Here is a 23,202-nt window from a genome sequence, read left to right on the forward strand (position 1 = left end):
ATCCTATATTTCTTTCTGATGACTGCTTTATTATTCGCTTAAAGTGTTTGGTATTGCTTTAACTGCTTTGTGTTTGAACAGAAATCACTGACACCACACAGTGACAAGTTTTTTAAACTCTTCATTAACAAAACACCTGAGGAGACAGATGCCTGATCACAGTAAGCATGTACCGCAGCGCTGCACAAGATTTTTCTCAAGTACACAAATTTCTATCTGATGATGCAGTTAGTGAGGGAGGGGGCCCGGCACAGCCCCTTGCCCTTCACCTCAAAGCTACATCCTTTGTAATTAGCCACGCCCCTGCCATCAACCTGCAGGTCCGGCTGGAGAAGCTCCCAAACCTTCTCCTTGGACTGCAGCTCCCTGTCTGGCTCACCTGAACACAGGAAGAGAGAGACAGTGAAGGAAAGTGAAAAAAAAAGTTTTTGTGGTGAGGATACAAAACAAGGACTCTGTCTACTACTTTTAAAAAACAAGTTTTAAAACATTTTAAAAAGAAATGTATTTTATTCACTGGAAAAAAAAATTATGGCTTCTTGCATCAACTATGAAGGTTTTAACTGATAATGACATGACTGGATTTCTTCTAGTCCTGAAAATTATCATTACTGTGTTAATGATTATTAATAAGATGCAAATCTCTGTCGTTGTTACACCAGAGCCCAAGAAGCATATATTGCATCTATATTGTTTGGTTTATAACATGTATTAGAAATTTGCATCAAGATGAATTACAGTACAAGTTTTACGTCTTCAGTCATTCACGATGAGTCAAATGATTTGATTTTTCTTTTATTCACATAAGGAATAAAGTGAAAAAAGGTCATGTCAAACAGTGTTGGAAGAGCAGACATCCTAATTGTTTCTAGCTCTCCAGATACTTTACTATAAATCTCTATTATTATATTCTCTATTTCTGTCAGACACAAGCTACTTTAACTCCTTTCTCTTTAAGCCCACTTTCGAATGATTGATCAAATTCTTCGCTAAGGGGCAGTTTCCAGTGATTTTTTCAGTCATACTTGTTACTGCTTCGCATCTTTGGGTCAGAAAAGTATAGAAAGTTGTGGACTTTTACATTGATGTTTACTTAATTTTTAACATTTTTAGACAATAACTTTTTAAAATCATATGATGGAGGTCATTTGCTAATTAGAAGGTCAGTGGTTAGCTCCCTGGCTCCTTTTTTACATGTCAAAGTATTCTTGAACATGATATTGAAGCCTGCTATATCCACCAGAGTGTGAATGTTGGGTTAAGCAGAAAAAATGTGTTCATATCAATATATGTCCGAATGAGGCTTGTCATAAGAAGCACTATATACAGTAAGTACCTCCTGCTTTACCCTCAAAGGACATTATGAAAAAAAGTAAGTCTAATTTAATAACAAATTGATAAATTTCTGCAACATTTTCTTTTTTTCACTCATGTTTCAGAAGATGGTATCAGAATCTTTTGTCAGTTTACGATTTTAAAAACTGTTGGCAGAGAAATAAATTTCCCTGTGTCTGTTTAATTTGAGTTACAATCACGCTGATAAACTGCTTTTAAAAATCTGTTTAACTCAGTCACTGTGTTCATATATTTTAATGCTACATTGTTACCAGGGTAGTTGAGAAAAGTGACCCTGTCTCCTGGGGTGGAGCCTGTGGGCGGAACTAACAGTTCAACACAGTCATCAGAGGTGCAGCAGCAGAGGAGGCGGGCCTGGGAGACCACGCCCTTCAGCTTACAGGCCTTGACGTTGCATAGCAACACAGCTAAAGAGCCCTGAAGCTGCAGAGAGAAAGAAATTATTTTGTTTTGTAAGCATTAAATAAAAGTTATTTAGTAGAAAAGTCAAAAATACTCGAAATGCTAAGCAGTCTATGTTAAGGGCAAATTATACATTTATCATTTTTTATTAACTAATAATATTTTTTTTTAAAACAATGTTAATTAAGAATAATAAATGTCATAAATATTACTACTGGAAAAAAATGTCAGTATTCTGACAAAAAATGTTAAATCATAACAGTAATATTGTCATTAATATTGTATTTTCATTTAGTATACAGCATATAGCCTATTTAAAGCAATAACAAGGTGGATGATAGTTTTCAGTATAAAGTCACGTTACCTCCTCAGGAATTATTTCCTGTCCCACCTTGCTAACCACCGTCCGGGGACCGTTTTCTCCCACGTCCACCTCCTGCACAATCATGGCTTCAGCCAGCGGGTGGAGGCGGACGCTAAGGATTCGTCCCACCCTCAGGTCAAGTCGTGACACGTCAACCTGTGACTCCACCCCCAGGGAAAGAAGGTCTGAGGTTGAACGAGCTGAGGAGACAAAGAGAGTCAGTAATTGTATTTATATTTTTGGCTTTCTCATTTTATTGGACTCTTTCACGCTACTCTCACCTTTCCTCTCTGCTTTCCTCCTCCTACTGTGTTTGTCTCTCCGCTCATGTGAGGAGGAGGAGGAAGAAGGAAGAGGATTGACTGGAAAAGCAGCTGTTGCACCAGCAGGTGAAGATGGTTGATTGGCAGCCATGGTGGAGGTCAGGTTAGGGGTCTGAGGAGGCGGAGCCGTAGAGAGCAAACTTTTGGCTGAAAGAAAGACGTGGCAGCGCCTCATCAGCAAATAAATCCACGAAATCACTGGCTACACTTATCTTGTGGATAAAACCCAAGGATTCTGACTTGATAACATTTTTTCTATCAACTTAAAGTAAATGTTTCCCTCTGGAAGAGAGGGAAAAAATCAGACATAGCTGTCTGCGTCTTTCTGAGAGACTCTGTTTGTACAGTTTGGTCCATAAATATTTGGACAAAGACTACTTTCTTTTCTAAGTTTGGTTCTGTACATTACTACATTGAATTTTAAATGAAACAACTCAGATGCAGTTGAAGTGCAGACTTTCAGCTTTAATTCAGTGGGTTAAACAAAAAGATTGCATAAAACTATGAGGAACTAAAGTATTTTTTAACACAATTCCTTCATTTCAAGGGCTCAGAATAAATTGGAGAAATTAAATAAATAAAAATAAAATGTTCATTTCTAGTACTTGGGTGAAAACCCTTTGCTGGCAATGACAGCCCTAAGTCTTGAAATTATGGACATCACCAGATGTTGCATTTCCTACTTTTTAGTGCTCTGCCAGGCCTTCACTGCAGCAGCTTTCAGTTGCTGTTTGTCTGTGGGCCTCTCTGTTCGAAGTTTAGTCTTCAACAAGTGAAATGCTCAGTTGGGTTAAGATTGGGCAACTGAATTGGCCATTCAAGAATATTCCACCTCTTTGCTTTAATAAACTCCTGGGTTGCTTTGGCTGTATGTTTTGGGGTCATTGTCCATCTGTATTATGAAACACCGCCCAATCAATTTAACTGCATTTAGCTGGATTTAAGCAGTATGTCTCTGAACACCTCAGAATTCATTCGGCTCAATCTGTCCTGTGTCACATCATCAATAAACACTTGTGTCCCGGTGCCACTGGGATGAATGCACACCCAAGCCATGGGCCACACCAAGTATTGTAGCAATTTCTCAGATTTTTTGTGTGGATGCTGATTAAGCATCCACACTATTGAGTTCCTGTTTCTCTTTATACTTTATTCTTATTCTTCAAGTTGCTTCCATACGTTTTTTGGACTTTAACTACTTCCACAATTTGTGCTATTTTCACCATTCAAATTTAACAATATTCTGCTATTTCTGGAGATGGGTGCTATGACTTTTGGTAGTTATGACTATTATACTTTTTAAAATATTAAGCTTTTTATACAATTTTTTTGTCCCATTGAAATGAATGGGAAATTTCCAAAATTCTGCTAAAACTTGCTTGCTTTTGAAACGTCACTACTTTGTCATAGTTTCAGGTAGAACAACCATTCAAACTTTAAAATGTTCTCAAAGTATTGGGCTATTCATGTATGATTCAGCTTTTTCATATCTGTTACTGTTTTAATCTTGTCCCTCTTTAAGTTTTCAGTTTCATCTTCATGATTTTTCAGAAAATACATGCATTGTTATGGTTGCTATGCAGTTGGCTTTGAGTGGCAACTGGTCCTTTCTGAATCTTTTCTTCATGTCCGAACAACTTCTTACTACTTGCTCAATTTTCACTTAACCCCCACAAATTATACATCAAAACGTAAGTATTTTTGCTGGCTTTCAGGAAATGTCACTATCATTGTCATGGGAGTTACAGATATTTGGCAAATCGTCTCAGAGCAACACAAAGTCTGAAAACTCTCAATAGAAACTCAATGGAGAGAGTTTGTATAAAATCACTGCTGGATTTCTCTAATGAGAGGCATTTTCGAATCGTCATATCTCCTTAACGAAACGAAGTTAAGGCATGAAGCTTGTGCCAATATATCTTCAGACACTCCTGACGCTCACAATTCAAGAATTTTTTAATCACCTACTATCGTTTGGCTATGAATTACATTTGTTTGAGGGCAGGAAATTCGTCCCTCGCTCAGATTTCTTCAGATTTCAAACTCTGGAAATGAGGCACTTTTTCCTCTCGTCATATCTTTTTGATGGATTTCCACAGAGACCTGAAAATTTCCATGATTGTTCACCAAAGCCTGCTGTCTCTTACGGTGAAAGAATGATATTGATGCTCCAAATAGATATAGAGTTACAAAACGTTGTTTGAGGGCAAGTCAAGGCAGTTTTCGCTTCTCCTCTACTCAGTTATGGTACATTAGAAGTCATATATCTTTAATAATTCATATTTTAATGATAAATTGTCAACACTTGAAGATTCTCCCATCTCTTCTGAACAAAATGGTCTAAGAATGACAGTTCTAGCCCCTACGGTTAGGAAATTATGGCCATTTGTTTGAGGGGAATCCTCAATATGAGAAATAGGTCGTGTCCAAATTCATGGGCTGCATCCTCCTGAGGCCGCATTTGTAGACCGATTATGTCACAGCGACGCGCCGAAGGCTGTCCAAATTCGTAGACTCCTCCGAATGCAGCTGACAAATGCGTCCTCCTTTTCCCCGAATTTGAAGGATGGGTTAGGTGTGTCCTTCGTGGCCCACCATATCCCAGAATTCATAGCGCGGCCCAGCCAAACTCCAGTTTCCAGCAATGGCGGCCGCTACCAAGTTTTAAAATTACTCTTATTATTCTTTCTGGGTCACAAAATAAACTTTTAACATATTTTCAGGCGAGAATGTAGCTGTGTAAACGTCAAATATCTGCTCGGTTTATCAAGATATCGCATATTTGCAAAAGTGCTTCGACGTTTTCGGAGACGTCTGTTACCCACCGGCTTGATAGCTAACCGAGACCTCGAGGGTCACTGAAGCCGCCGAGAACGGCACAACTCCCGGCACATCATTTTCAGATCACCGCGGACTCAGGTTAAACGTAATATATAAGTCACTTAGACAACCTAAAAAGGATATTGTTTGGCTTTTTTCAGTGTTTTATTTGTTCGTGAGTAAATCGGTTTGGCTGAGATTAAAGATATTAGATTAGATTAGATAAAATAAAACTTTATTAATCCCCCGGGTGGTTTTCACACAGCTGAATAAACATCAAACAGAAAACTGATTAAACAGAAGTGTGAGATGGTCGAGAATTTATGCCAGTGTCCTGTTATATTTTACATAGCAAGGAGCAGACGGCTGAGTTTATTAAACTCCACCGAGACAGCGGTGACGTTAATCAGAAGGCTAGACCGTCCAATTTCACAGCCGTTTACTTCCGGCCTACCCGACCTTCTGAGGACCTGGCCCACGTAGACCGCGAAGGCTGGGTCCTCAGGAGGATGCAGCCCATGAATTTGGACACAACCATAGACTGCAAAAAGCCGGTCTCTCACTGTGCTGTGTGTGTGTGTAAAAGGCTGCACTTGGTGCACCTGTTTTGGCGGGAAACTACACCGCCTCTCTGATTGGTGGATTCAAATTGGGCAGCTTCAGGCTGTTTGACTGACCTAGAAACATACAGGAAACACTGTATGTACAGCCCGTGTTTGTTCACTTGCTGCTGCTGCTGCTGTGTGTGTGTGTGCGTGCGTGTGTGTGTGTGTGTGTGTGTGTGTGTGTGTGTGACAAAGAGAGAGAGAGAGCCTTTTTATGGGAGCATCTCATTGTAGGATTCAAATTGAATATATTTAGAGTGGTTGACTGGATTAGATCCTGTGTGTGTGTGTGTATGTCCCTCTGTGCATGTGTGTTTCCATATGTATCCATATTTGTGATTGTGTGTATCTGCAGGCTGTTATTTCTTTTTCTTTCTTTTTTTTTTTGGCCAATTTTTTACCATTGAACAAGTACATTTGAGGGACCCTTACTGTGTTCAGCATTTTTTCAGCTGTCCATTTTCCGTTTCCAATTTTTCTATTTAAGTTATTACTATTCTGCTAAATCATATTTCTGCTAATTTTCAGTATTTGTGCTAAATACAGTATTTCTGCTAAATCATACTATTTCTGCTATTTTATAAGATTTGTGCTAAATATATTATTTCTGCTGAATTATAGTATTTCTGCTAAAACATAGTATTTCTACTAAATGTAGTATTTCTGCTTAATCATAGTATTTCTATATATTTCTGCCAGCTCCCAAGGCAGCCAATCCTCTGTGAGAACTGTAACATTCAAATTTACATATCAGGGCCTGCATGGCTTCCCAGCCAGCCAATCATATCTGAGGGCTGGAACATTCAAATTTACATATCGAGGCCTGCCTGGCTTCCAACCAGCCAATCGTCTGTGAGAGCTGGTACACTCAAATTTGCCTGTTGGGGCCTTCACGATTTCTAAGCCAGCCAATCATCTATGTCATATCTCTAATGATTCATATTTTTAATGATAAATTGTCAACACTTGAAGATTCCCCCATCTCTTCTGAACAAAACGGTCTAAGAATAACCGTTCTAGACCCTAAGGTTAGGAAATTATGGCCATTTCTTTGAGGGGAATCCTCAATATGAGAAATAGACTGCAAAAAGCTGGTCTCTCTGTGTGCCTGTGTGTGTGTGTAAAAGGCTGCATCAGTAGCAGCTTTTTAGGTGGGAAACAGGCAACCTCTCTGATTGGTGGATTCCAATTGAGCAGCTCCCGGCTGTTTGACTGAGCTAGAAACATGCTGTTAACAGCCCCTCTTCACTTGCTGCTGCTGCTGTGTGTGTGTGAGTGTGTGAAAGAGAGAGAGAGAGAGAGAGAGAGAGAGAGAGAGAGAGAGACCGACCCTTTTTATGGCAGCATCTCATTGTTGGATAAAAATATAATATATTCAGACTGGTTGACCGGCATAGACCCTGTGTGTGTCTCTCTCTCTGTGCATTTGTGTGTCCATATGTCCATATTTGATTTTGTATGTATCTGTTGGCTGTTCTTTCTTGGGTTTTTTAAAATTTATTTTTATTTCTTTAGTTTCTTTTCACAGGTGAACAACAATTAGTTTTGAGGGAACTTAACCATGTTCTGTATTTTCTTTCAGCTGGTCATTTTACTTTTCCAATATTTCCACTTAAGTTATTACTATTCTGCTCAATCATAGTATTCGTTCTAAATCATTGTTATTAAGCTATATCATAGTATTTCTGCCAAACGATAGTATTTGTGCTAAAACATAGTATTTGTGCAAAATTAAAGTATTCATGGTACATCACAGTGTCTCTGCTAAATCACAATATTTCTGCTGTGTCGTAATATTTTTCTAAATCATAAAATTTCTGTAATGTTTAAGTATTTTTGGCTAAATATATTATTTCTATTATCTTATACTATTTCTCCTAAATTCTTGTATTTCTGAGAAGTTATCATGTTTCTGCTAAATTTTGCTATGTTATTGTGTTTCTGCCAAGTATCATGTTTCCTCTAAGATATTGCAGTTCTGCTAAGTAATTACATTTTTGCAAAGTTCTTATGTTTCGGCAAAGTTTTTACAATTTCAGCTTTTTCAGCTTTTTCAGCTAGTTTCAGCAGACAGCTTCAGCTTTACAGCATCCACACAGCATTTTCGCAGGAAATGCAAATTTTTCTAGTTTTTTCTATCTTTACAGCTTAAAGAAGCTTGTTTCACTGCATGGAGAGCTTCTTTGACCTCATGTTGTCTGTTCACAGCAAAATCTTCTAAATGTAAGCAACACACCTGAAATCCACTCCAGGCCTTTTATGTGCTTAATTGGGTATGACATGACAAAGGAATTTCACTAATCACACTATTCCACCAGTATCACCAGGATGGTAAAAGCAGCACTGAGCAGCACTGGTACATGCAATTATTATCTGAATCATTTGCACTATGACCTGCTCCTTTCTGTTGTCTGCACTATACCCTTTTGTGCAAAATCACAGAATAGGTACAGATTCTGTACTCTTATATATTGCAGTATTTTTATTTTCTTGATATGTTGGTTGTATTCTTGCATACTGCATCATGCATTATTCTATATTTTTGGATGTCCTTTGTCATATATGTGACCACACCAAGACAAATTCCTAACAACTGTGTTGTGGGAATGGCTACAATAAGCATGGACCTATGCCTGACTTCAGCCTTAATGTTTCCACTTAAGTATGACAAAAGACTGCAAAGACAGTGGTATGGTGGCCCAGTGGTGAGGCATTGGTCTTGAAAACTGAAAATCATGGCTTCAACCCCCATCCCTGCCTTTTGAGTCTGTTTCCAAAGGAAGTGTCTTGTATTGTTAGTGTTGGATTTAATGTTGAAATTTGACTTGTCGTACTGATGTATCCTATACAACCTAATCCAACTTTCTTTTCTTCTTGAGTGGGGTTTTCTGGTATGGGCAAAGTAAAGGTTTTTGGACTTTTTTTTGTCTTTGACATCTGATTTTCCAAAGTCATTGCAACCAAGGTATGCAGAGGACCATCTCTGAATGGAAAACAAATCAAAGCTAGAACCAGATGGGCTTCAGCAGCAGAAGAACCTGAAGTTCCACCACTCAGGCAAAATGGTAGAATTCTCAAAATAATGGAGAGAACAGTGATTTCAAAAGAAAGGAATGTCTGTATGTGTTTGCTGTTCTAATATGTATTAATTTCTGCTGCAGCAATCAGGTAATAGGGTCAGAGTTGGTGTAAACAATGCATTCTTTCATTGAGGTGTGGTAGCCAAGTGGTAAGGCATTGGTGTCTTATACCAAGTAGCATGGGTTCAATCCCCCTCCATGCCTTTAGTGCTTCCTTGAGATGTTGCATGCTGCATACCTCTAGACGTGTCACATCACAGGGTATTACTTAAGTCAGTAACGATGCTAGTCTTTGTTGTTTTATGAGATTATTTGGTTTCTTAGCTTTGCTGCAAACAAAAGCCTTTATTAGGCATCACCAAAGTTTAAAGTCACTTGCTGATGTTCAGAGACTACTGTCTCTGTGTTGCGTAAAGTTGTCTTATAATTAGAATTCTTGGGGAAGGAAAGGGGCCAATGAATGTGTTAATGACAGTTAAGAACAAAAAACACGGGCTCAGAATGTGATGTAACCATACCTGAAGACAAAAACTGGTCCAAGTGACAGAGTTTAAGCATTAAAATCCAACTGTATTACACTTAACTGACAAGGCACTAGAGGAGTGATAGATGATCTATCCTCTCTCCAACCTACAGCAGGCATGGTGGCCAAGTGGTAAGGCGTTGGTCTCGTAAACCAAAGATCATGGGTTCGATCCCCATCCATGCCTTTAGCGTGAGTTTGTAACAGTAAGCATATGGGCTATGTGTAGAGACTGATGTGTCCATGTTTGATGATACACTGCCCCTGTTTCTTACCCAAATACAACAGTTTGCAAAACTTGCAATATAAGAAATCTAAATTAGACTTACAAAGAGAGAAATCTGCTTCTTAGCCCTATTTAACCAAATTCTCACACTAAGAGATTTAGGATAGGATACACATGCCCACCATAAACTGGACAGGTTAGGTGGGAGGGAAGGTTCCATTTCCAAAGAAAGTTGTGGCAATAAAAATGAAGTAGTGTAGACATGGCATGGTTGCCAAGTATTAAGACACTGCTTACAGCCTGTGGTGTTTTGGTACAGGCAAGATGTCAAGTGACATGTCAGCTTTAAAACAATAACTCATATTTCTGTGGATATTTTACTTTCACTAACTGTAAATTTAATGAGACACTACCTCAGTTGCATATTTAAGTCTTTTGTCTTAATATCTTTGTCTAATGTCTTAATATCTTTGGGGCCATTTGTCTTTCCTTGCTTTTCTGTGAAAGTCACCACACATTGCAGCCAAAACTGACCTGTTACAGTTTCAATAACTATTTATTATGCTGTATGGCAGTATGAAAAGTGTACGTACCGGCACGTCTCCTCTGTTTTTCCTGCAGCTGCGTTTTCAGCTGTTCAATATCCTTCTTCAGTTTGGCATTTTCCACCAGCAGCTTTTTCTGCTCTCTGACCGATGCCTGCAGGACTGAAACACACAAAGAAGGTTTACCATTACCTCTTGATAGATAAGCCTTAAACTGATCATTAGTCATTCATTTAAAAAATTACAATGGCTTTAGAGTCAGTGATTGAGTCTATAATTTGGCTGATGAATAACTGAATGGTAAACAAACTCTGCTCTTCTGTCTTACGAGCTTTCTCTCTGGTCAGCAGAGCATGGGTTTTAAAGTACTCCATGATCTGCTCGCCATCCTCTGGATCCAACTTCATGACAGCGGCTTCCAGACTGACAAACAAAACAGACAAATAACCATAATTACTGACACTGATCTAAAGGAGGAATCTAATTTAATTTACTCAGGTACAATGAAATGTCATACAGGTTATATAATAGAGAGCTGTGCAATTGGGATAAATCCTACTACAACCATGAACTAGATAAGTGGTTCAGAACATCAATGGATGGCGCTTGAAAACATTCCAGACGCAGCAGTTGTTATTTTGTTACTATTGTTGAGTTTCCAGTACCAAAGACTGTGCCCCCCTGGGAGGCTAACCACTTCACGCCTGTGGTCTTAACTTGAAAGCAGTGGAAGCGCTGTGAGGGTCATGTTTTTCAACTTCTCCAGTTACTTCAATACAATTCAACCTGCACTGCTGAGGGAGAAGCTGGAAGGATTGGGAGTCGACCGTCATCTGACTACATGGACTATCGATTACCACACCAACAGACTACAGTGTGTGAGGAGTGTGTCTGAGGTGGTGGCATGCAGCACAGGGCCCCTTTAGGGAATGGTTCGCTCTCAGGTCCTCTTTACACACTGGACTTCAGATGCAATGCCATTAACTGTCACCTCCAGAAGTTCTCTAATGATACAGCCATCATTGGATGTGTATCTGAGGGAAATTATCTAGCGTATATGGGTCATCGGGTGTGAACAATCTGCACATCAACACCAGTAAGATGAAAGAGATGTTGGTTGACTTCCAGAGAAATCCACCAGCCATCACACTGGTGAACATCTATGGCTTGGACATTGAGGTGGCTGACATATACAAATTTCTGACATATACGCAACAGTCATGCTTTGTTCGAGAAGGGCCAAAGTCAGCTCCATCTGCAAAGCAAACTGAGGTCTTTTCTGACTGAGGGGTTTTCCTGTTAGTTTTTTTTTATATATATCCATCCATACATACATACACATATATATTTCTAATTTACTTTATCTCCTGCAGCTCTAACAAGTGAATTTCCCCATTGTAGGATTAAATGAAGTCTATGTCTATATCTACTTAGGACTTGGCTAGATTACTAGACAATAATAAACTCATTATACGCAACAATATAGGCAAGACAAGCCACACCTCTTAGTTGCTGAATTCACTAATGCCATGTTATTGGCATTAGAAATCTTAATGCTTTAGCTTTCCAAGATGTTGTATTTGTTTCCAGCTTAGAACTGACTACAATGGAGATGAATAGTAATGAACAAAACAAAAAAACATGGCATGATGGCCAAGTGGTAAGGCATTGGTCTCGTAAACCAAAGATCATGGGTTCAAACCCCATTCATGCCTTATGTCAATGATTAAACTACCTTGGTGTTCTGCTTTGTTTTAAAGTGATGTATAACTGCTGGAATTCATAGGAGCTAGAGACACTACAGGCAAAAACCTTACTTCACATCCTCCAATCAAATTGGAGGATTTGAGTATAAAATGCTGGTATTTTGAAGCAAAACATCTTTGGGGAGGATGGAAGAATCATTGGTGAAATCCACACAGAGGACGGTGCCTGCTCTCTGACTCCCACAACCTACTGGAACATACGGGATTATCAGGATCTTACACCATCAGACAGAGCACATTCCCTCTGAAGCAGAAGGACATACACTATACAAGCATTTAAAAAATGTGGTTTTCCTAAGTGGGCCTTCTTAAGCAACAAAGATGAACAGGAAAGATCCTCAGAAGAATGGATCCTATTATAGCAGCAAAGGTGGTAGAGTATATTTATAGATTTAGAGATGTCTCCTGTGGGATGCAGAGTCCCACAAGGATCCAAAGTACAGAGTGGCAAACCTTCATGCAGCTTAACTACTTAATGATTGACATTATACAAATCAAACAGGAGATGATGTCACCAATGTGCTGATGAAATGTTTATATAGATGATATCTTACAGGAGGGGAAGTAAAGGGTTTGTCTTTGCCTAAGGGGAGCACATAAACACACAGTGTGAAATGTCAGAGCTAATCAAAGGCAGGATGTTTGTTTGTGGGCTTTTTGGATCAAAACTTAAATGAGTCACCACACAGCACTCCTGTTTGATCAGACATCAAACTCACTGGCCACCTCTGCATTATGAATACTTTTATTTAAATATATCCAGAAATTCAAGGTTCAAGGTTCAAGGTTCTTTATTCGTCACATGCATAGTTATACAGGTATAACACACAGTGAAATGTAACCTGTCACGCTCCTCAACTTCTGCAAAAAAAAAGGGGGGGACATTATATATAATATATACATTAGGTGAATGTGCAGTAGTAGCATGTATGCAGCAAGCAGGTGAATTCTGTACATAAAGTGAATTAAATTGTGCTTGTTTGTTTATTTGGAGCTCGAGGAGAAACATATTTCTACTGTTCTATCAAATGTTAATGAATTGTGTTTATATGGCGCCTAAACATCCACAAAGAATTTAAAAAGGCTCACATGATTTGAATATTTCATGCTTAACATGCTTTTTTTGGCAGCTTTTTGGCAGCTCCTTGCTCCTTGGACATTGTGTGCTTTAATACTCTGGTAGATTTGGGCAATTTTGGAGAAGTTGCGGGTTGGTTTCTCACACAAGAGGATGCTTGGATACACCACTTACTCGTTGATTTGTAAAAACTCATCAAAGTTACCCCCCAAAACTATGAATTTACATATTTAGTTAGCCACATAGTTTTAATTTTTTGATTTTGAAGGGTTTGCATATGCAGTGGGCTGAAAATCTGTAGCATGTTTTTCTGCTTTTAGAGTGTAAGGCAAAAGAGGTCAAAAACAGTGTGGCAATTGTTAAAAGAAGAGCCAGAGACATTTAAAAATAAGCCTTCCTACATTTTCTACACATCTGCGAACTCATTCTCATTTGCTCACTAATCTATATCATTAATATTCTTTATGGGGACCTCATATTACACAAAAGAGCTTCAGCTGAAGCAAAAGGCCAGAAGGTGGAAAGAGTCTAAATGATAGGTGAGAGGTCAGTGTGAGTGTGTCAGCAGCTTAACGAAGACATTAAAGCACAAAAATAGCTGTCAGGAAAGTTTACACAGATGTTATCTGTGGAGAAAGAAATAGTTCAGAGAAGCCAGACTTTTTGCATAAAGATAAATGTAAAAACGCCTGACAGAGCTCTCCGCTGCAGTGCGGTCAGCATTTACATACACAAGCACACTCCAATGTCACCAACACACTTATCTCTGTAGTATTAAAGCAAATATCTCCTTTTACTGCTACTGTTATTGTAAGTGATAATGAAGCAAGTAAAAACAAACATGCCAGTAGCAAAAGTCTTTGTTAACAAGTGAGGTAATCTGGTTAATTACACGGTAACTGATGAAAGAGAGGCAACATTTGTGCTTAAAATCAGTTCCTTAAATGCCCACTTGAGGCTCTAAACCTGAGTCTCCCGTGTTAAAATGTTCAGTTGTGATTAAAAAAGAATCGCCATGGCAGCAGCCATGATGTTAATGTTGATGCTTCAAAATGCAGAATTCAGTACCAGCGGGTGACATCATAGAGGCATCCTGTTGGGTTTATATGAAATGTGCCATCATTGATTCCACTTTTCTTGTCCCTGTGCTGTAAAAAAGTCAAAGTCTGTGCCGTAAAAAAGTTAAAACATTAAAAAAGGTAGGTGATCATCTTGTTGTGCAGGAGCTTTTTGTGCAAATTGAGTCCTGGCATTTATGCAGATGTTCCATCAACACAGCACCACAGGAGGATAATATGACTGTGAAAACTGCTCATGATTTGAGGAGTACTATGGCATGGTTCTGGGTGATTTGACCCAGTTTTGGAGTTTGTGATGTTTTTTCTGATTTCTTTGTAAAGTGTTCATTTTGTCATTTATTTTAGTCTTTGGTTGTCATGTCAAGTTTATATTACTCCCAGCCCTTGTTTTCTTAAACCTGTGTCATTCCCCATTTTCTGTCTATCATGTTTTCTGTATCGCGTCGTTGTTGTGTTGTGCTTTCATCTGTGCTCTCTCATATTCCCTCACTCCCTGTCTCTTCTAGCTTTCTTCCTGTGTCAAGTTAATGTGTCACTCTACGTTTCAGTGTTTCTTACTATATTTTCACAGTCTTGTGGTCCATGTTCAGTGTGTTTAGTTTTACTTCCCCTGGGGCATCATGTTCATTTGTATCAACTGTGTTCCCTTTGTAATCCATGTAATCCACTTCGGGTTACATGGATTACAAAGCCAGGGACACTGCGCCGATCAACGCCAACTCTGCATTCACCATCGAGCTGAACCAATTCTACGCCTGTTTCGAGGTTATCCAGGCAGCTAAAGCTAACTACCACCTGACAACTGAGGACAATGACGTCATCAGCGAGGGACCAGTGATCAACATCGCGGAGCACGACTAGGGATGAGTACTGGTATCGGTTCTGATATAAACAGTAGTAACCAGACCGAAAAGCAGCTCACGTTTCGGTGCTTTATTTCTGTGCTTGTTTTTTTCTTGAGATGTCATACACTTTGGATTCTAGCCAGTCATTTTACCTTTCCAAGGATAGTAGGCAGGCCCAGGTACGTAGGTTCTTTTAGAGCAGAGCTACAGATTAAAAGTGCCCAAGGCGAAGCGGTCAAAAGTCTTGCTGTATTTCACAGCAAAAGATGCAAACTCAGCAGCCTGCAACAAGTGCTTTAAGGTGATACTGTGCAAAGGAGGTAACACCTCGAATCTGATGAAATACCTGGCGACACATAGCGTTCTTTTTACAGCCGAGAAATGCACCGTATTTGTTAGCTTGCTGCAAGACCTCACACCGAGCACATCTACTGCGGGTGTGGTGCCTGTTATCGGACCCGGAGTTAGCAACATCCCCCAAGAACCCGAAGAGTAGAGTCCTGGCCCCTAGCCCTGCCAGTGTAGCAGAAATGATGACGGATGATGATGGCAGCAGCAGCCGTTCTTCTCTGGGTGAGTAGCTTAATGTTGTTCGTGTGTAATTTATGTTGAGTGGGCTAACCACGTTATTAAATTAATGCACGTAAGGTGAACTAGCAAACACTGTCGTAGTTACATGCGGCTGTCTTCTTGTTTGATAGAGTGATACCATATATGCCCTATAGCTGCAGAAAAGGCTAACATTGTTATCTTTTTACAAAAAAAACACAGCTAAACATGAGGTTTTAGGACAAAGTTTGTGTTTTCCATTCTTTAAGCACCGGTTTGAGCACCGTTTAAGCACCGGCACTTAAGCAACGATACCCATCCCTAAGCACGACGTCCGAGCGGCACTGAGGAGAGTGAACAAAAGGAAAGCGGCGGAGCCTGACGGCATCACCGGCTGTATGCTGCGCTGCTGTGCTGACCAGCTAGCAGGTGTGTTCACTTCCATCTTCAATGAGTCCCTGGCAAAGTCTGTGGTCCCTACATGCTTCAAAAGATCCACCATCATCCCTGTGTCCAAGAACAACAAGCCCTCATCCCTAAAAGACTACCGGCCAGTTGCACTGACCTCGGTAGTAATGAAGGTGTTCAAGAAGCTGCCGAAGAACATCATCTCCTCCTCCATTCCAAACACCACAGATCCACTCCAGTTCGCCTACCGAGCCAACAGATCCACAGAGGATGCCATTGCCCATGTCCTGCACACCACCCTTAGCCACGTGGAAAGGAAACAGGGTAACTATGTGAGACTGCTGTTTGTTGATTACAGTTCAGCATTTAACACAATAGTGCCAAGCAGACTGTTCACAAAGCTGAGGGATCTAGGACTCAACAGCCGTCTGCGTGCATCGGTATTGGACTTCCTCACGTGCAGAACTCAGGTGGTGGGGGTGGGTAGATGCGTCTCTAACAGCATTAACATCAACACAGGAGCACCACAGGGGTGTGTACTCTCGCCACTGCTCTACTCCCTCTACACTTCAGACTGTGTGGCCACCCATGGCTCCAACACCATTGTGAAGTTTGCTGATGACACAGTGGTGTTGGGCGCCATCTCCAACAATGATGAGGCGGCCTACATGGACGAAGTGAAGAATCTGGCATCATGGTGCCAGGACAACCATCTCCATCTGAACCTCGGCAAGACCAAGGAGACCAAGGTGGTGGACTTCAGAAGGAGTCAGCACAGGGACTAAAAGCCCATTATCATCAATGGAGCTCCAGTGGAGAGGGTGCAGTCCTTCAAGTATCTCGGTGTCCACATCTCCTCAAACCTGACATGGTCTGACCACATTTAGATACAGTCCAAAAAGGCTAGACAGCGCCTGTACCACCTCCGACAACTGAGGAAGTTCAGGGTCTTGCCAGTGATGCTCAGGACTTTCTATGCAGGCACTGTGGAGAGCATCCTCACACAGAACATCACATCCTGGTTTGGGAACAGCTGTGTTAAGGACCAAAAAGCTCTTCAGAGAGTGATCCGTACAGCAGAACGCTGCTGCAGGATTGTATAACTATGCATGTGACGAATAAAGAATCTTGAATCTTCTGTGCATTTAAGTCCTCTGTCTCCCTTTGTTCATTGTCAGGTCTTCTGTTTGTCTTCCCCTGTGTTCCCCCTTTTCCACAGTCCCTGTGCTTTGCTCTTAGTTTGTTTTTTTCCTAGTTTAGATTAGCTATTGGTTTTGGTTTCTCATATTTTGTACCTTCATGTTTGGACTTAATAAATGGCTCGCCTTTTGTTATAAAGTTCATGTCTCCTTGCATCACCTGCATTTGCGTCCTCTTAAACCAGTTGTTCTCCAACTTTTTACATCATTCCCCCCATGGCAGGAAGAAATATTTTCATGCCCCATCTACCAAGGCAATGATGGAAAAGCTTGCTGCAACTTTATTTAGATAATAAACTCATTCACAATGAATCATTCAGTAATTTTTGTTTTAAACAAGTTTCAATTCAAACAACTATTTGTAAATTTTGTCACTAGTCTGCTTCATTAGTCTGTAGCACTTCTTCAAAAAAGCAACACGTTATACAGAATGTGAACATTGCCAAAAATAGAAAAATTAAGTTCAGTCTTAGTCTTATTTTTTGAAAAAAGAAATCCAGAAACTTATGAACAGAGATGAAAAATATATAATTTAGTAAGAGTTTAATACTATTGACTCCTAGGGATGATCTGATATTGTCGTGTTGGTGTTGTTCCCAGATCAACATAGTAAATGTTGTTCCAGGATCAGCATTGCAAGTGACCAATCAGAATGTTGTGACGTTATTCTTTAGCGCGCCAAGCCATTCGTGCATTTATGAAATTCCAATGCTGCAAGGACAATATCAATTCTGCTTAGCATTTATTAAAGGGTTGGGATTAGGGTTAGGGTTAGGGTCCGTTGATCGGCGGACAGAGGCGGTTTCTCGCAGCTTAAGTACAGTTTTTTGTTTTACGGCGGTTTTTCCCGAAGTCGCAAAAGTATGACGTCACAACATTCTGATTGGTCACTTCCAATGTTGATCCTGGAACAACATTTACTATGTTGATCTGGGAACAACACCAACACGACGATATCAGATTGTGCTGACTCTTAGTGGCTGTAGTGAGCCTGTTTTGACTGCAGAGCTGTGGCGTCGTGGTCTGCGGGACAGCTGCGCGGGAGCTGGATGCACCTGAGCGGCATCCGCAATCACGCCTCACCGGCTAGGTGTTGTTGTTGTTGATGTGTGTAGGCTGTAGATGAAAAGCTGCAGCCACGTGTGTAAATGGACAGCCACAATAAAGAAGTGTACTGCAAAGTGCGAACATGTGGTCGGGTCTCTCATGCCCCAATCCTGGGTTTGGGCACCACTGTAAATGATGCACGACAGACCCGACCACATGTTCGCACTTTTCAGTACACTTCTTTATTGCAGCTGTCAACTTAGACACACACAGCTGCAGCTTTTCAGCAGATGCAGTGGATGCACATATTGTTAACGTAACTGCCGCAAATTTCTTTGTTCCGTCGTAAAAGTGATTCTGATGTTAAACATTAGTTCCGCATGACTTTTCTGCCAGGTAACTTGCCAATTTACGTACTGCTGCTGCCTCCTCAGTTCGCATGTTCTCGCACCATTAAAAAGGTTGCTAGGTAATGCTACCTGTCTGAGTCTATGACAAGCTCACCAAGGAGGTTCTTATTCTTCAGAATTTAACTTCTTAATTAAATCAGAAATATGGAATTATATTTATGTCATAACAAATGTGCAAGCAAAAACACAATCCGAGCAAATCATTTCATTTCACCAATTATATTCAACAATCCACTTTTCTGTTTGACACATATATATACTTATTTACTCACAAATCCTAATAGTGTTCATAAAGAGTTTAGTTGATTTATATTTAATATTGATATAATTCTTCTACATAGGATTAGGTTTCATAATGAAATATTTACATTTGTGTAGTTATTTTTTATCAACAAATCAAAAAATCAATGTGAAAGAGTTAATCTGTGCTACACATCATCACATCAGTCTTGAAGATTTATTTACTTTTTAAAAGTGCAGTTTACCGACAGCTGTTTGTATTTCTATTGTGCAGCTGTGGATTTACTGATTTATCACTAAGCTTCACTTTAATACTGAAAAGCATCTTAAAAACTGTAGAATTCTAGGGCTCGTTTTAAACAAGTCCCATCCATTCATGTTTGTGCAGTTACATGTGTTTGCTGCAGACTGAGCAGCTTTTTGTTGGCAGGTTTAAATGTTTGTATTTTGGCCAAACGTATAATTGCCAGATTCTGATCCACACTTCCTTTGCTGATCCTCGTTATGAGTTTTTTGTCTTTTATTTTTAAATCAAAGAAGCTATGTAATACTGAACAACAGATTAATTTAACAGCAGTGCACAGGCTTCAGAACTTGCTTTACAATCCTCTGGTTTAAATATTTTTTCAACATTAAATAATCCAGCGACAGTTGTTGGTATTTACACTGCTGCACAGGAAACAATAACTGTTAATGAATAATTCAGCAAACTTTCTTTTTCAAATTGTAAACAAACAGTTTAAAATGGAGTTTCTGTCGCTGCCACAGTGTAACTCAGTTTAACACAGTAACCTGAAGTGTCCATCAAAATGAACAGTTACAGTAAGGCCATGTCCTACTTTGGGCTCTGCAGCCAAGCCGAGAGATACCAGCAAGATCATAAAACTGTATCAGTGTGTGCAAAGCAGACAATCTTGCATGTGCAATCGCTTCATTGTGCGAGCGGCTGCTGAGTTCTATGCGTGAGGAATTTAATTGTGCCCGCGAAATGAAATGATTTGCCCTAAAGGATCCACTTACACAAAACCACACCCCTAGTGATCCTGTGTCCACACTCTGATGGCTCAGATCTGTTTTGGTGGAAAGAGGGGGGGCTTACCCAATATCAATGTAAGTGTAAAAATAACACTGAAGACCTCTGAAAACCATCTTGCGCCAAATTGAGCGTCTCTTTGAAACAAGAAGACTACAATTAATGTCCATAAACAAAAATAGAATCAGTAGATTCAATTTCATGACCACCAAACATACACAGCAGTTGCTGAACGGCTGACATGCAGAGAGACACAACAGCTGCAGCGAGACCTGCTGCTAAAAATATCACCGACTGGCACACCACACACTCACACGTGAGAACACTCCTATTTAACCCCGAGTACCAATAAAATATTGGAGAAGGAAACAAGTGAAGGGAAAACAAATTTCTGCATCTTTTAAAGAGAAGCAAGCTGAATGCCATGGAAGAAAAACCAAGACAATGATCAGGTTTTAATAGGACTTTTTATATTCCCAGTTAAAAGAAAAATTTTAAGAACATCACATACAGAACAATTTTAATGTTGCGGACAATGAAAAATGGAAGGAGTTCATCGGCGGCTTCAGAATTAAATTATATAGATTTAACCATTGCGTTTCCACTCACAGATCCATGTTTAAGACTACCTACAGAGCAAAGTGGTGATTTGTTGAGAATTAAAAGTCATTCAGGGGTTCATACCTGGGGTGGAACAGGTTGTCGGTGTTGTCCATGCTCCAGGATGTTGTCGGTCGGTTGGCTGCTCAGAGACAGAAGCTCACAGAGAGTGTGTGTCCGCCTCTGATATGCTGTGTGTCAGCTGTCAGCTTCCATCTCCAGCTGGAGGTGAAAGGTCAAACACCTCCCTATTTAAGACGCGAGAGGAAGAAATTACTGGAAGGTACATTTACATTCAAATATTGTGCATTTTTGAAAGCTGTTTTCATGTCTGATGCTGATCGCTGACACACTGAGTTTGAAGATCGTGTGATTTGTCACAATATTTAACTACATGTTTAAAGCATGGCTGTCACAATATCAGATTATTGTGGCTAAACAAATTCACAATAACAATATTATTACAATATACTGAATATACTATACTGTATATATAGTACCATAGTACAATAAGAAGTATGAATGTGTGAGTAGGGAAAAAAGTGCTTGTATGAGTGGGTGAATGATGCAACATGTGTAAAGCACTTTGTGTGCTTGGGCTTTATACAAGTTATTTACCATACACTTAATTTCTTTATTTTTGTTTAGATATCATGCACTTGCAAAGCAAAAACTCCCAGTGTATGTTGTTGAAAAAAAAGTTATATTTGAATCTTCCAAAAATGGTCTCGCACTATTCGTCATAAAAACACTGTTCAAACTTCAACCCTTCTGGGTAAATTTTGCATCTGTATATTTGAAAGAACAATAACATGTCGCCCCCAAGACTGGCCTTTTTCACGCCCTCATCCTGCTGATCCATCTGCATGGATCTGAGCTGTGGACCTTACTCAACACCAACATGAGCAAACTGAAAGCCTTTCGACAATGACTTTGATAATTTGGCAACGTGTCCCAAATGAATGGAAACTGGATACTCTTCAAGACTAGCTCAGTGGAAGGTGTAATGCTTGGTTACAAGGAAAACATGGAGAGACCACATGAAGGAAGATTTTATCAAAGAAGTCCACACCATAGCCACCAATTACAGGAAGTGAAAGCAAATCATAAATGAGGTCCAGAATCCAGCAGCACCTACAGCAGCGTATTGGTTTCGAGGATGCCTTCCTCGAAGAAGAAAAAGAAAAGAAGAAGAAATGTATGTTGTTTTTTTGTTTTTTTTAACTCCCATTCAGTTCAAGGGCTGGAATGTTCAGAGTGGAGGCCTAGGCACCCCCACCCCCGTAATTTCTCTCAGCAACATATGCATAGCAACAGATGTATAGTAACAGTAATCATTTTAGACTCTTTCCTTTGATTGATGACATCATAGAATCTTGGCAGCCAATGGGCTTTCCTTTGACATTAGCGACAACCCCACTACAATTTCTCCAGAAAGGGCACATATGGTTAGAAGATACATTTAATTTTCCCAGAGTTTCTTTCTCTAATTATTAACAACATATTTAATTTAAACTTAAAACACTGACCAACACTAAATTGCCATTATGAATATTTTATTCATTATGACAACGTAAAAATACTGTTGGTGCTTTTTGTTTTTTATTTCTTTTGCTATAACCACACTTGATAAGCATGACACTTTATCTACAGGAATGCTGGAGAAATATACTGATTAGTATTAGCAGTGGCAGTGCTGTAATTCCACAGTCTCTCCACCAGATGTAGTTAAAAACAAAAGAACTACTTAAGGACTTCCAGTTGAAATGTGTGTTTAGATTATAGGTTATGGCAGACAAAACATCAGTATTAGATTTTATTTTATATATGTTATTTTATTTTTACTTTAAAATTTACACCAGCCTCAAAATCTGGTGGAACAACCTGGTACTACAACCCAACGAGCCATGAGACAACTTCAATAATAATTCAATAACAATGCTAATTATAATAATAATAAAAATAATAATGTCATTGACATCCTATTGTATTGTTACACTTGGATCCTGTGAAATACAGGATCTATTTTAAAACATAGTTACTCACATGTAAGTCCTTGATGTAAATATGTAAAAATTGTGTATGTTTCTGTTCTGTGTCCTGTGTACTGTTTGTCTGTATATGTGTCTTTCTTGCTGCTGTTACACCCAAATTTCCCCTTGTGGGACAATTAAAGGTTTATTCTATTCTATTCTAAGTGAGTTTGCTCCAGAATATTTATCAGATCTCTTACAGTCCAGTGTTTCATGCCCCTCTCTATGGTTTTTATTAATTGCAGAGTCCCGACTGACTCATACATCTGATTGAGCATTCTCAGTTTCAGTGTCTTGCTGTTCAGATTAGCTTACTTATCTCACTCACGAACAGTATTTAAACCCCAGCTGAAAACATGGCTCTTTTCAAATGGGTTGTTTTATTGATTTTTTTAAAATTTATTTTTATTCGTCATTAAATGACACTTTAACACTCCATTTGTATCTTTACATCTTTAATTTGTAGATTGTTGTTTTATGAATCTTCAGTTATTGGTTTTGTTTGATTGTTGATAGATTTGCATGCTGTCCATCACTTCAGTGTTTGCTTTTTAGATGTGCTGAATGAACTAATTTGACTAAATACTTTAATCAATTCACAAATTTCATTTTTGTGCATTTTGTGAAGTTGAGCTTATTATACATATTCATATTTTTTTTCCTATTATTTG

At 39.4% G+C, this 23,202-nt stretch overlaps 1 protein-coding gene and 2 non-coding genes across 3 annotated transcripts; 2 read left to right on the top strand and 1 right to left on the bottom strand.

Annotated features, from left to right (window-relative positions):
- Positions 1-151: 151 nt before the first annotated feature.
- aimp1b (aminoacyl tRNA synthetase complex interacting multifunctional protein 1b) lies at positions 152-20,662 on the bottom strand. Its single transcript, XM_039605748.1, has 7 exons — positions 20,583-20,662; positions 10,573-10,667; positions 10,293-10,406; positions 2,404-2,592; positions 2,123-2,322; positions 1,608-1,779; positions 152-379 (listed from the first exon to the last, which is right to left on the bottom strand). Exons 1-7 carry the CDS (start codon positions 20,612-20,614, stop codon positions 213-215), a joined length of 969 nt encoding a protein of 322 aa, XP_039461682.1. The 5' UTR covers positions 20,615-20,662; the 3' UTR covers positions 152-212.
- On the top strand, positions 9,589-9,660 carry trnat-cgu. Its single transcript has one exon. It is a non-coding gene; the product is annotated as a tRNA-Thr (tRNA).
- On the top strand, positions 11,888-11,959 carry trnat-cgu. Its single transcript has one exon. It is a non-coding gene; the product is annotated as a tRNA-Thr (tRNA).
- Positions 20,663-23,202: the final 2,540 nt, after the last annotated feature.

Source organism: Oreochromis aureus, linkage group 3 (assembly GCF_013358895.1).
Source record: "Oreochromis aureus strain Israel breed Guangdong linkage group 3, ZZ_aureus, whole genome shotgun sequence".
NCBI lineage: Eukaryota > Metazoa > Chordata > Actinopteri > Cichliformes > Cichlidae > Oreochromis > Oreochromis aureus.